Raw genomic sequence first — 13,204 nt, forward strand, 5'->3', positions numbered from 1 at the left:
GGCCACTTTCTCTGGGGAAACCGATTTCCTTCTGCTTGCCCTTGAAAGGGGATCCTAAGGAAATCGGAGCAACGGGCAGTAGCTACCCTCTGGAAGATGGAGAACCTTCTCCCCTTCTGCGTGGGAGAATCCAATTTCGGTGCAGAGCAGATGGAGAAGGGGCCATGGGAATCAGGCCTGCCCAGGGACCGGGTTCACACTTTCTCTCAAGCTCTGGAGCCTGAAAAATGACCACTCCCCGGGGACGACCCATGTCAGAATTTGGGCTATATTCAGCACAGTGTAGCAGCCAGCAGCCCTGTCTCAGGGTGGGGTCCGGAGGCCCTCATTCCTGCTTGCCCCTCACTGCCACATGACCTTGGGTCAGAGTCCCTCATCCTCTCCCTCCGCCACTGCGCACAGCGGTAACCGTGTTCACTTCTGCGAGCCCCGTGACCCCCACTCAGGGCCAGGACTCACGGCAGACCCCCTGCGCATCCCTCAGGGTCGTCCCGAGGCTCGGAGTGGCCTCCGGCTGCGCGGCCTTTCCTAACGCGGGGACTCCGCACGTGGGCGCCAGGCCCGGAAGGCGCGGGTGCGAGCGCTACCTTTGGCGTCCCGCAGCGACGGGAGGGGCTGGGCGGCCCGGAATTCGGCTGGCGGGGGCTCGCAGGGGGCGTCTGAAATGAGGCGGCCGACGGCGCGCGGGGCCTCCTCCCTCCGCTCCATCCCGCACCCCCAATTCCAGCTTCCATCCCAGCCGCGCCTCCCGGTCGGCCGTTCCGGGCGTCCACCGGCCCGCGTGTCCTGGGGGCGCCGGAGAAGGAGAACAGCGGAGAAAAGAGCCCCGGGCTGACTTTCCGGACCGGCGGGCCCGCGGGGAGGACCGGGCGCGGCGACGTGGCTGACCCACAAAGCCCCCGGCCCGGCGGCCAGGCCCAGGCGCGCGCGGAGCTGGGCGGGCCGGGGGTGTCGGATGTCACCCCCAGCGCACACCTCGGCCGGGGGGCGGGGGAGCGAACCACTGAGATGCGGAGACCTCCCCGGTCCTAGAGCGGAGCAGGAAGTGTCCCAGGGGAGGGAGCCGGAGGGCTCCGGCCTTTCCTTTCCTCGGCGTCCGGCGGGCTCCGGCAGTGGCCAGGCCTGCGCCGCCCGCCAACAGGGACGAGTCGCGGCGGTGAGTGCACCCCGGCTCCCGCGGCCGGCCCCGCCCCGCCCTCCTCGGCCCGCGCCCGGCCTCCGCGGCGCCGCCTCCCGGCCCAGAGCCCAGCGCTCAGGAAGGTGCGGGCGGGGGAGAAAGCAACACCATTGTTTTTCAGGCGCCTCCATTTGCCCCCGAGCCGAGCCGTGGCGTTCCGGATGATCGGGAGACGCGGTCTGGACGGGCCGGGAAAGGAGCCGGGCGCCTGCGGAGACGCCGCCTCAGCGAGTACGCCCGGCCGGGCGGGCCGGGAGGATGAGGACGGCTGCCCTGGACTTCCGCCGCCACAGGAGGGCTTTCGGCCGGACGCCGGGAGGGAGCTCCGGGCTGTGAGGTGAGGAGCCCCGGAGCCGGCGAGACGGGAGACGCGCGTGTGAGGGAGACCGAGGGCGCGGAGGGCGCGCTCCCCCTTCCCTGGCCCGCAGCGACCTTCTCCTTCCCCTTCTGCCGATCCGGCTCGGTCCCTCCTCCGCGAACGGCTGGGAGCTCGCTCCGCCCCTGCGGGGCCCTCCTCCGCCTCACTCACGTTAGTTCATTCATCAGGCGTCTCCTCCGAGCCTCCGACGCGCCAGGTGCCGCCGTGACAAAGACGGACGGGGCCGTCTGGTTGGAGACGATCCGAGTGGCAGCCCGGGTGGGCGCCGGTGCTCCGGGGGGGCGGACCTGAGTAGTCCTGGGCGCTGCAGGTGTGTGATGGGCGCCGCAGGGGGCCGCCGAGCAGGGCGGGCGGGGCCCACCCCGGGCTCCAGATGCCGGAGCCGCCCTGGAAGGGAATCCGGTGGTGGGGAGCCCTGTAATGCGTCCAGCCCGACGCCTCCACGGCCCCCATATGCGTTTCTGTATGTGTTGTTACTTTGGAAAGCAAGGAGATTCAGAGCAGTGGGTGTTTCTGGAACCACTGAGTTGTTTCGTAGCTTTTCTGGCATCACTTGTCTTCCTGTGAAATGGGAGTGAGGCCCGAGTCCCCCTTGTGAGCTGTTGGAGGATAAGGCGCGGCCACGCTGGACAACCTCCTGCAGATGGAGGAGTGGCAGGCACTGCCGGTCCTAAGGATCACAGAGGCCTGATGGCAGAGAAGGGCACCGTGAGTGTCCCCATGTGCCCTTTCACGGGTCAGTGTTCTAGGGTGGGAGTCATGAACACCAGCCAGGTATACTGGTTGCTGGTCTCTTTTGCCACCCTGTATGTGTCGGCTAGTTGTCTGCACACCAGCGGGGAGGTGGAGGGACCCCTGAGGCCCACCTTGAGGGTGTGGCAGCTGCAGTGTCCAGGGGTTCTTTGAGGGCTGAGCTGTGCCGTGACGGACCCACTCTCCTGTCCTGGCCGAGGAACGGCTTTCGCGGGTGTGCCGTTGCCTTGAATGTGGTTTGAAGAGGTCAAGGATAGACAAGAGGGTGGAGGCGAGGTTGAACGTCAGGCAAGTGTTGGCAGAAGGTTCATAGGAAACCACTGATATTTCTAAATGCAGTGTTATTTGTCCCCCGTGGACTGCATGTGGCTGTCTCATGTGATGTTCCCTGTGTCTGGGTATTTTCCCTGCCTCCCGTTGCAGACTCTGTTGGGCAAAGCTGATTCTGGCTGGGTTGTCCATCCAGCACTGAGCACCATCAGCCCTCTGCCACCAGCAGGATGGATTTTCCATTCCTGGATGTGCTGGAAGGCTCATCCGATGCATGTCTGTCTTTGTCTTTCCAGCTCTATTTGTAAAGGTCTTGAGAACAAGAACAGTGACTTCGGCTGCGGAGCTTCAATATAGTGGCCTGCTTGGCCTGCCCATCTCGGGTCTCCCGGAGGACCCAGCCGCTTAAGGTACCAGAGAGTCTTGATTACATCTGCATGTGGCGCTGTTGGTTTCCTGGGATGCTCAAAACACCAGTGTCACGTTGAAATGCCACCACTTTCTCCCAGATTTCCTGCCTTGTTCATCCAGTCACCCGCTTACGGGAGTCCACACGTAATGGTACTGATGGGGGGAGGGTATCTTTTTGTCTGTTTCATTCTGTGTGTAAAGACCAGCCACACCGACACTCCCTACCTTTCCCAGGGCTTCTCCAAAGGGCTGGTCTCTGAGGGCATTGACAGTTTCCTTGTCACTGTCCCCCAGAAATGACCACAGGAGACCAGAACACTGAAGCCAGTGATTTCTGTTTGGAAATAGGGTCGTCTTCTGCTGCTGACCCCCATCAAATCCCATCATGCCCACAGCCCTGTGCCCCCGAGTCTTGGCTCCGAAGGAAAGTGAGGAGCCCAGGAAAATGAGGAGCCCACCTGGAGAGAACCCTAGCCCCCAAGGGGAGCTTCCCAGTCCCGAGTCCTCTCGGCGCCTCTTCCGCCGTTTCCGCTACCAGGAGGCGGCGGGCCCCCGGGAGGCCCTGCAACGCCTCTGGGACCTGTGCCGGGGCTGGCTGCGGCCTGAGAGGCACACCAAGGAGCAGATTCTGGAGCTGCTGGTGCTAGAGCAGTTCCTGGCCATCCTGCCCCGGGAGATCCAGAGCTGGGTGCGGGCGCAGGAGCCTGAGAGCGGAGAGCAGGCTGTGGCCGCGGTGGAGGCACTGGAACGGGAGCCCGGGAGACCCTGGCAGTGGGTGAGTAGAAGGGGTGGGGCTGGACGGGTAGAGATCTGGTGCTTAGACATTTTGACTGGGCCATGCATGCACTGGCCGGGGAATGAGGAATTCCACTGAGAGCCGTGTACTTTGGTTAGGACCAGACTAGAGTTTCCTGAGAAAGCCAGTTTTACTCCCTGAAGCCTCTAATTTGGGCATGATGGTGTCATGCCCCTTTACGGCCCAGTCCAAGGCCTAAGTGGAGCCTTTGGTGGGCAGCTGTGGAGTGGATGGTCACCAGGCCCAGGGAGAGATGGGACCTCTTTGCCTAGCTCTGAAAAGCTTTCTCTGGGATTGCAGCTCAAGCACTGTGAAGACCCTGTGGTGATTGATGATGGGGACAGCCCTCTGGACCAGGAGCAGGAGCAGCTGCCGGTAGAGCCCCACAGCGACCTTGCAAAGAGCCAGGATGCCCAGCCCATAGCCCTGGCACAGTGCCTGGGGCTCCCAAGCAGAGCACCAAGCCAGCTCAGCGGGGATCCAGGTATGCAGCCCGGGGAGTAGCAGGGGTGATCTGGGGGAGCGCACACCACACACTATACACTGGGGTGGTTTTTAAGGTGATGGCTTTTGCATCAGCAGTTTTCTCCTGTTCCCTGAGGGGCTGTGAGCTGTTATCAGGGTCTGAGTCCCTTCCTGGAGCAATTAAATGAGAATCTCATCAGGATGTTTGTTCTCTTCATGGTTCTAGATCCTCTCAGAGCTAACTCTTCTGTAAGTGGGTGTCACTGAGGTGGTACCCTCTCATCTCTTTGAGGATGCATCTTTGCAGGATTTGTCAGTTTGATGACAGCTAGGGCCTGCTGCATGAATGGAGCATGGCCATCTCTTGTCTCTTGGAACCTCTGTTTCTTTGGCTAAACAATTCCTATTTACAGGAGCATTGTGATTCTGCAAAGACATATAAAAATACTTTGGAGAACAGAGGATGGTATCTAGTGTGTGGGACCAGAACATCAGCTAGACATGGTTTGAGTATGTGTATGAAGTACATGGTTGCTACAGAAAAGTAGTTTTGTCATCAGATAAACTTAGATTTGAATCTTCTGGGTATGACATGAGGCATGCTTCTAAACTCCGAAAGCCTCAGTTTCTTCCTCTGTCCAACGGAGATAGCAATTACCTTTTTTGGGGTTTTTGGATGGTTAAATGAGATACAACCTATAAAAGGCTGAGCACAAAGCCAGAGATGCCCAAAACTTTTTTTTTTTTTTTTTTTTTTTTTTTGAGACGGAGTCTCGCTCTGTCACCCAGGCTGGAGTGCAGTGGCGCAATCTCGGCTCACTGCAACCACCACCTTCCAGGTTCAAGCAGTTCTCTCGCCTTAGCCTCCCAATTAGCTGGGTTATAGGCGCTTGCCACCACGCCTGGCTGATTTTTATATTTTTAGTAGAGACGGGGTTTCGCCATGTTGGCCAGGCTGGTCTCGAACTCCTGACCTCAGGTGATCTGCCTGCCTCGGCCTCCCAAAGTGCTGGGATTACAGGCGTGAGCCACCGCGCCTGGCCGCCCAAAACTTTTAAGTACATATCATGGGAAACCAGTACTCTTGGGTTGAAGGAAGTCTGGCACGTGGGTTCCTCTGGGTGGACTTTCCACAGTGCTCTGTAGGTACAGTGGAAAGAGAGTGTCTAGGGGGCCAGGGGGGCTTTCTTAGGACTCTGGGTGGACTTGCCACAGTGCTGTATAGGTACAATGGAAAGAAAGTGTCTGGGGGGCCAGGGGGCGTTCTTACGATTTGCAGAAGTTGTGTTGGCCTTATGATAAGCTTTTCAGTAATAAAACCAAAATGCCTATTAAATATCTCTGTGTGGAAAAACTATAGTGACTCCTGTACAAATCATACAAACTCTTCAGCCTTTTCTTGCTCGTAAGTCAAGATTGGTGTGTCGTTTGCTGCCATAACAAAGTACCAGAGTGGGTGGCTTATGTAACAGAAATGTATTCTCTCACAGTTCAGGAGGCTGGTGTGTTGTTTGCTGCCATAACAAAGTACCACAGAGTGGATGGCTTATGTAACAGAAATATATTCTCTCACAGTTTAGGAGGCTGGAAGTCTGAAGTCAAAGTATTAGCAGCCTTGGGTTCTTCTGAAGCCTCTCTCCTTGGCTCTAGACGTGCCTAATGTTAACACTAAGAGAAGTTTGCAGATAGGCATTTAGAAGGAGCTAGGGGCTGAGCGCAGTGGCTCACGCCTGTAATCCCAACACTTTGGGAGGCTGAGGCGGGCGGATCACCTGAGGTCAAGAGTTTGAGACCAGCCTGGCCAAGATGGTGAAACCCCATCTCTACTAAAAATACAAAATTAGCTGTGTGTGGTGGTGGGTGCCTGTAATTCCAGCTTTTCGGGAGACTGAGGCAGGAGAATCACTTGAACCTAGGAGGCGGAGATTGCAGTGAGCTGAGATTACGCCATTGCATTCCAGCCTGGGTAAAAACAGTGAAACTCCGTCTCAAAACAAAAAGAAAACAAAACAAAAAAAAAGGAGCTGGGAGGGGAAGTCTCTTATGCCACTGGCTCTCCTTGGGACCCGTAAAAACCTATGAATATCTGGCCCTGAAAGCTGACAACAAGCTTTGTGCCAGGACTCTTGGTGACGGGCAGTTTTCTTTCAGGGAGAGGAAGAGGAAGATGTTTACACTAAGAGAAGTTTGCAGAGCGAGTGTAACAGACACCTTCTCTCTCTGGGTCTCTTACATGGTCTTTCCTTTGTGTGTGTCTGTGCTTTATCTCCTCTTCTTGTAAGTACACCAGTCCTATTGGATTAGGGCCCACCCGTATGACCTGATTTTATCTTAATGACCTCTTTAAAGACCCTGTCTCCAAATACAGTCGCCTTCTGGGGTACCTAAGGATTAGGGCTTCAACATAGGAATTTGAGAGGAGCATAACTTAGCCCGTAACAACAGGCATAAGGGAAGCAGCCAGTCACCCACATAATGCACGTGCAAGTAGCTTGGGTTATGCAGGAAGTGGGGGGCTGTGAGAGGCCTTGTAGTGGGGTCTGGGAAGGCACGCAGGAGGAGGGGAAGAGTTTCAGGAACTACAGCAGCCTGTGCAGTTGCTTCTTGATAAAGTTCTGAGATAAGCCAGCAACCACAGATGGGGTTTAGGAAAACAGGGCCAGCTCTCCCATTTCCATGAGCAATTATCAATAGGCAAAGTAGGTGTGACAAGAGTTAGCAGTCAGGAAAACCTTAACTATTAGGACAATTTATCATTGGAATGCACTACCCGTCATAGCTGTATAGTTCCTCATCTTGAAGATCTTCCCCACAACCTAGGTTCTGTGTAGGGTCTGCAGCTCTCCAAAGTGATTCTCGAAAGGGTCCATGTATTCATTTATCGGGGCCAAAGGTAGGGTGGGGCTACATATTCATATATATATCTGGGATAGCTGCATATCCCAGAAGGTGGCAGGTGTGAGGAAGCAGAACTAAAATACCACCTGCTAGCCAGGCACAGTGGCTCACGCCTATAGTTCCAGCTACTGGGGGCTGAAGCACAAGCATCGCTTGAGGCCAGGAGTTTGAGACCAGCCTGAGCAACATAGTGAGAACCCACCTCTAAAAAATAAAACATCCCCTCTGGGAGATGTTGGTCAAAGAGTCGAAGTTTCCATTAGATAAGATGAATAAATTCTGGAGATCTATGGTACAGCATGGTGATGTTGATTAAAAATAATGCATCTTATACTTGAAAATTGCTAAGAAAGAAATGTTCTCATCACAAAAATGTATGAGGTGTAGATTTGTTAATTAGCTTAATCATTTCACAATGTATAGTTATCATATTGTACAGTTTTCATACATACAATTTTTGTCAATTATACCTTAATAAAACTGGGAGGTAAAAGTAAGTTAAATAAAGATGAAGATAGAAACTTAAAATAGAACATACACACACAAAAATACCACCTCCTCAAATCTACACCCATCCAGCCTGAGCTTCCCTTCAGATACAGTGAAAAGGCTGCCTTCCACTGAGACCCCTAGAATGGCACTGCCATCTGTGTGGGCTCCTGACCCCATCCTTTGTTCCACATAGCCACTCTTGCAGCTGCTGTTTCCTGCAGGCTTTGTGTCCCAGCTCTGAAAGGCCAGGGACACTGACCTCTGGGGTTTGCTTTGATAGTGACTTAACATATGACCTGGGGTTAACCAATAGACTGTAGCACAGCTCTCCAAGTCTTAATCTGAGAAAAGAGTACCGTTGGAAACACAGAGCTCATTTTTACATGGCTGCCCTGCTGGCAGGGAATGTAGCTCATGGCAGAAGCCTCAACAAGGGGTAGTTTCCAATTTCAGGAGAAGAGTGGCAGAGTCCCTGATAGCCCAAAATAAGGCTGGTGAGATGGTCCCAAAGCCACACTTTACATTTTGTATGAGGGTCTTTAGGGCACTGTGTCAAATGCTCTTTCAGGAGTACCTACGGTGGTAACAGTTTTTCTTCTTTGTTTAATTTCTGTTTTCAAATTGACAAAAAATTGTATATATTTACGGTGAACAGTGTGAGGTTTTGATATCTATACACACTGTGAATGATTAAATCAAGCTGATTAGCTGGGCATGGTGGCACACCTGTAGTCCCAGCTACTCAGGAGGCTGAGGTGGGAGGATCCCTTGAGCTCAGGAGTTCTGTTCCAGCCTGGGCAACATAGTGAGACCAGTCTCTTAAAAAAAAGTCAAGCTAATTAATATAATGCATTACCTCATACACCTCTCCTTTTTCTGCGTGGGGTGAAAATACTTCAGATCTACCCTCTTTGCAATTTTCAAGCACCCAGTACATTGTTACTGCCTATAGTCACCATGTTATGCAATAGGACTCCTGAGCTTACTCCTTTCATGTCACTGAAATTTTGTACCTTTTGACCAGTGTCTCCCCAGTCCCCCATTCCCTAGCCTCTGGTAACCAGCATTCTACTCTCTGCTTCTATGAGTTCAACTTTTTAGAGTCCACATTTAAGTGAGAACATGGAGTATTTCTCTTTTTGTGTCTGGCTTATTGCTCATGGCATGTCTTTCAAGTTCATCCATGTCATCACAAATGACAGGATTTTCCTTCTTTTTTATGGAGTTCCACAGTAATTCTGATTGCCAATAGCCCTTACTTTTTTTTTTTCATTTGAGATAGAGCCATGTTCTGTCGCCCAGGCTGGAATGCAGTGGTGTAGCTGTGGCTCACTGCAGCCTCGATCTCTCAGGCTCAAGCAATCCTTCTGTTTCAGCTTTCCAGTTTTTTTATTTTTAGTAGAGATGAGGTCTTACTGTGTTGCCCAGACTGGTCTTGAACTCCCGAGCTTAAGCAGTCCTCCCCCTTTGGCTTCCCAAAGAGCTAGGATTAGAGGCATGAGTCACCACGTCCAGACCCTAACAGTTCTTACAGATTCCTCAACTCTATGGCTTTTTCTTTTTCTTCTTCTATTTTTTTTTTTTCTCTTTTTCTTTTTAAGAGACAAATACTCTCTGTGTTGTCCATACTGGTCTGGAACTCGTGGGCTCCAGTGATTCTCCCACCTTAGTCCCCAGAATAGGAGGAGCTGAGATTACAGGCTTGTACCACCACACATGGCTGAGCTCCATGGAGTTTTAACCTTTATTTTCCCATGGTTTGGGTAACAATGCTGAGGTCCAGGGACCTACCCGAGGTGAAAGAGTTCATTTTTGACCGTGTCATCATGAACCCAGGCACTCTCTGTTATAGCCCCCCTTGTTATATCTGGAAACAAAGTCGCAGCAATCTTTGTGGTTTACAGAGTGCTTTTCATGTACAGCATTTTGTAATCCTCATTTTACAGGTAGGAACAGAGACTGGGGTTTTATGAAAAGCACCGTGGAACAGCTCCCTGTTGGTGCCTCTCTTGTGATTTTCTTTGCTACCAAAATGGAAGTGAAGAGCCATGGGAAGCTCAGAAGGTATCAGCACCAGGCCTGGCCCTGGTCCCCTTTGGGACACCATTTTCTGATCTCTTTCAGTTCTGCAAGATGCTTTCCTTCTTCAGGAAGAGAATGTGCGGGACACACAGCAGGTGACCACCCTCCAGCTACCCCCGGTGAGTGGTTTCTACAGGAGTCCTTGATAATCCTGCGTTTGCCTCTGTAGGCTACAGGGCAGCTTTCCTAGGGCCCCAGCCAGCTTTCTGACTGCCACACAGGATGTTCAGTCCAGGCCCAGAAAAGCTAAAATAGGCAGAGCATGAGCTTAAGAGACGCCCCATTTCTCCTCCTGCCCTATGGTCCCAGCCGCCGCTCACTGGGTTGACTGTCATCAGGCCACCTTCAGGAAGCTTTGTGCAGACGATAGCAGGAAACAAAGGCCCATGAGTCCCCACTGATGGGCCTCTCAGCGTGTCTAAGTTCCCCTCTTGTGAAAAAGGAGCTCTCTCTGCTCTTTCATTTTACAGAGAGTTTTTCAATTTAATAATCATCGCAGCAATGGTTATATTTTAGAAATGTTAGGAAGTGGAGGGAAGAAAGCACAGATAATTTCAGTCCTGTCACAGATCTATATGGTGAGTCATTCCAGAATTTCCTCGAATGTTCTCGTTCGTGTTTTTGTATAAGACTTGCTTACTCGGGTGCTCTGAGGAGTCAGAGTCAGGGCTGGGGGCTGGTCCAGCAGGTGATCTTACTCACCTCTCTCTAGCCCAGTTGCTGCCTTTGACCATGTTTTCTGGCCGTATCTCCTTCACTTTCCCTCCTAATACTTTCCACTGGCTGGCATGAGATTTAGTTATGACAGCATCATCCCCTCCCGTGGGAACAGGAGGTGTGGCTCCTGTTTTTGTTTAGTTGCTCCTTACCCAACAGAAAACTGAAAAACAGTAGACACACTATTATCGTATCTCAGCAGAATGTCAGAAACTGAGCAGTTTGCTTTCTGCACAGTTCATTTGCCATGACTTTATTATATTTTTATTTTTAGAGACAGGGTCTTGCCTTGTCACTCAGGTTTCAATGCTGTGGCACAGTTGCAGCTCACCGCAACCTCAAACTCCTGAGCTCAAGCCATCCTCCCACCTCGGTCTCCTGAGCAGCTGGGACTACAGGTGCATGCCACTACACCCAGCTAAGTTTTGTATTTTCTTGTAGAGACAGGGTCCACTATGTTGCCCAGGCTGGTCTCGAACTCCTGACCTCAAGTGATCCTCCTGCCTCAGCCTCCCAAAGTGTTGGGATTACCGGCATGAGCCACTGTGCGCAGCCGACATGGCTTCAAACTTGGAGAAGGGAGGGCTAGGGATGGGAAGGAGTGAGCCAGGTTACCCAGTTAGGGGGCATCTCCATAACTTGCTTTTGCCCCACCAAAGCTGTGACACACGCCCGTTTACCCTGATGCTCAACACATACATGTCAGCATTTGCTACGTACTGTGACCATTCCCAAACATGAGGAGGTAAAACCAGTATTTCTTATTAAAAGTTGCGTCTTTAACCAGTATAACGCACAAGGGGATGCTGTTCATTCGGTACCTATTGAGGTTGGTCTTCATCTTTCAATTCTTGCAGTCCCTGGTAAATGCCGTAGCGAGCACAGTACAGAGATTTCGATAAGTCAGTGTTGTTTTGTTACTCTGATAGTTTCTTCCCAGTGCACTAAAGGTTGCCATCGTGAAGATCTTGTTTATAAGTGTTTTTTTAATTTCTATTTTTAATTGTGGTAATATACACATAGCATAAAATTTTCCATCTTAACTGTTTTTCAGTATGCAGTTCAGTGGTGTTAAGTACATTTACATTGTTGTACACCCAATCTGTAGAACTTTTTCATCTTCCCAAACCGAAATTCCCTATATGTTAAATAATAACTCCCCATTTACCCTTTCCTTAGTTCCTGGCAACCTCCATTCTACTTTCAGTCCCTACTAATTTGACTATAAATACCTGATATAAGTGGAATTGTACACTATTTGCCTTTTCGTGACTGGTTTATTTCACTCAGCATACTGTCCTCAAGGTTCATCTATGTCGTAATGTGTGTCGGAATTCCCTTCCGTTTTGTTTTTTTTTTTTCTGAGACAGAGTCTTGCTCTGTCACCCAGGCTGGAGTGCAAGTGGCTCGATCTCGGCTCACTGCAATTTCCGCATTCCGGGTTCAAGCAATTCTCCTTCCTCAGCTTCCCGAGTAGCTGGGATTACAGGTACCCACCACCATGCTTGGCTAATTTTTGTATTCTTAGTAGAGACAGGGTTTCACCATGTTAGTCAGGCTGGTCTCGAACCCTTAACCTCGTGATCCACCCACCTCGGCCTCCCAAAGTGCTGGGATTACAGGTGTGAGCCACTGCACCCGACCATGAATTCCCTTCCTTTTTAAGGTTGAATAATAATCCCATGTGTGTATATATCACATTGTTGATCCATTCATCTGTCGATGGACATTTGCATTGCTTCCACATTTTGGCTGTTGTGAATAATGCTGCTACGAACATGGTACACATGAAGTTTTGTTTTTCTTTTTAAATTAACCTTCTTATTTTTACATAATTATAGATTCACATACCATTGTAAGAAATAACACAGAGAGATCCTGTGAACTTTTTAAACGCTCAGTGGTAAAATATAGAGTAAAAATCTGTATTCTGTAAATGTAGTACAATGTCACAGCCAAGGTATTGACATTGATACGTTCAAGATACAGAACAGGTGCTTCACCAGAAGGATATCTCCTGTTACCTAATGTCCACACTCATTTCTTTCCTACCCTCACCCTCTCTTCAACCTCTGGCAACCACTGATCTGTTTTTCAGCTCTATAATGTCGTTTCATTTCGAGAATGTTATATAAATGGATTAGTATGGTATGTAACCTTTGGGGATTGGCTGTTTTCATTCAACACAATTCTGTGGCGCTTTATTCAGGTTGTTGCGTGTGTTACTAGTCCATTGCTTTTCATTGCTGAGTAGTATTCCATGGCATGGAGGTCCAGCAGTTCATTTAACCATTCACTGGTTGAGGAACATCCAGGTTGTTTTGGGGTCATTATTGTATAAAGCTGCTCTAAATATTTGTGTGCAGGTTTTTATGTGCACATCAGTCCTCATTCTCTGGGATAAATGCCTGGGTATGCAATCGTTGGTAAGTACGTGTTTAGTTTTGTAAGGAACTGCTCTTATCTGATATTAATATAGCTTCTCTTCTTTCTTTTGATTACTAATTGCATAATATATTTATTCCATCCTTTTACAGTCAACCTGCTTACATTATTATATTTGAAGTGAGTTACTTTTAAATAGTATATATTTGTTGTTTTGTTTTATTTTGTTTGAGGCGGAGTCTCATGTTATCCAGACTAGAGTACAGTGGCGCAATCTCAGCTCACTGCAACCCCCACCTCCTGGGTTCAAGCAATTCTCTTGCCTCAGCCTCCCTAGTAACTGAGAGTACTACCACCAGGCCCGGCTAATTTTTGTGTT

At 50.7% G+C, this 13,204-nt stretch overlaps 1 protein-coding gene across 4 annotated transcripts in view; it reads left to right on the top strand.

The window, feature by feature from the left end:
* Window positions 1–1,075: 1,075 nt before the first annotated feature.
* Window positions 1,076–13,204, top strand: part of ZNF496 (zinc finger protein 496) — a 31,507-nt gene continuing 19,378 nt past the window's right edge. For 3 of the 4 annotated variants that reach the window (XR_006697510.2, XM_015430080.3, XM_074022694.1), the window contains exons 1-6: window positions 1,076–1,156; window positions 1,299–1,514; window positions 2,876–2,989; window positions 3,339–3,765; window positions 4,087–4,270; window positions 9,766–9,842. Coding sequence is in view for 3 of the 4 variants with exons in the window: in XM_015430080.3 (XP_015285566.3) it covers window positions 3,376–3,765; window positions 4,087–4,270; window positions 9,766–9,842 (651 nt within the window). In the remaining variant the exon portion in view is untranslated. The remainder of the gene's footprint in view (window positions 1,157–1,298; window positions 1,515–2,875; window positions 2,990–3,338; window positions 3,766–4,086; window positions 4,271–9,765; window positions 9,843–13,204) is intronic. The other variant, XM_015430146.3, reaches the window with a different exon arrangement.

The sequence above is a fragment of the Macaca fascicularis genome, chromosome 1 (genome assembly GCF_037993035.2).
Source record: "Macaca fascicularis isolate 582-1 chromosome 1, T2T-MFA8v1.1".
In the NCBI taxonomy this organism is placed as follows: Eukaryota; Metazoa; Chordata; class Mammalia; order Primates; family Cercopithecidae; genus Macaca; species Macaca fascicularis.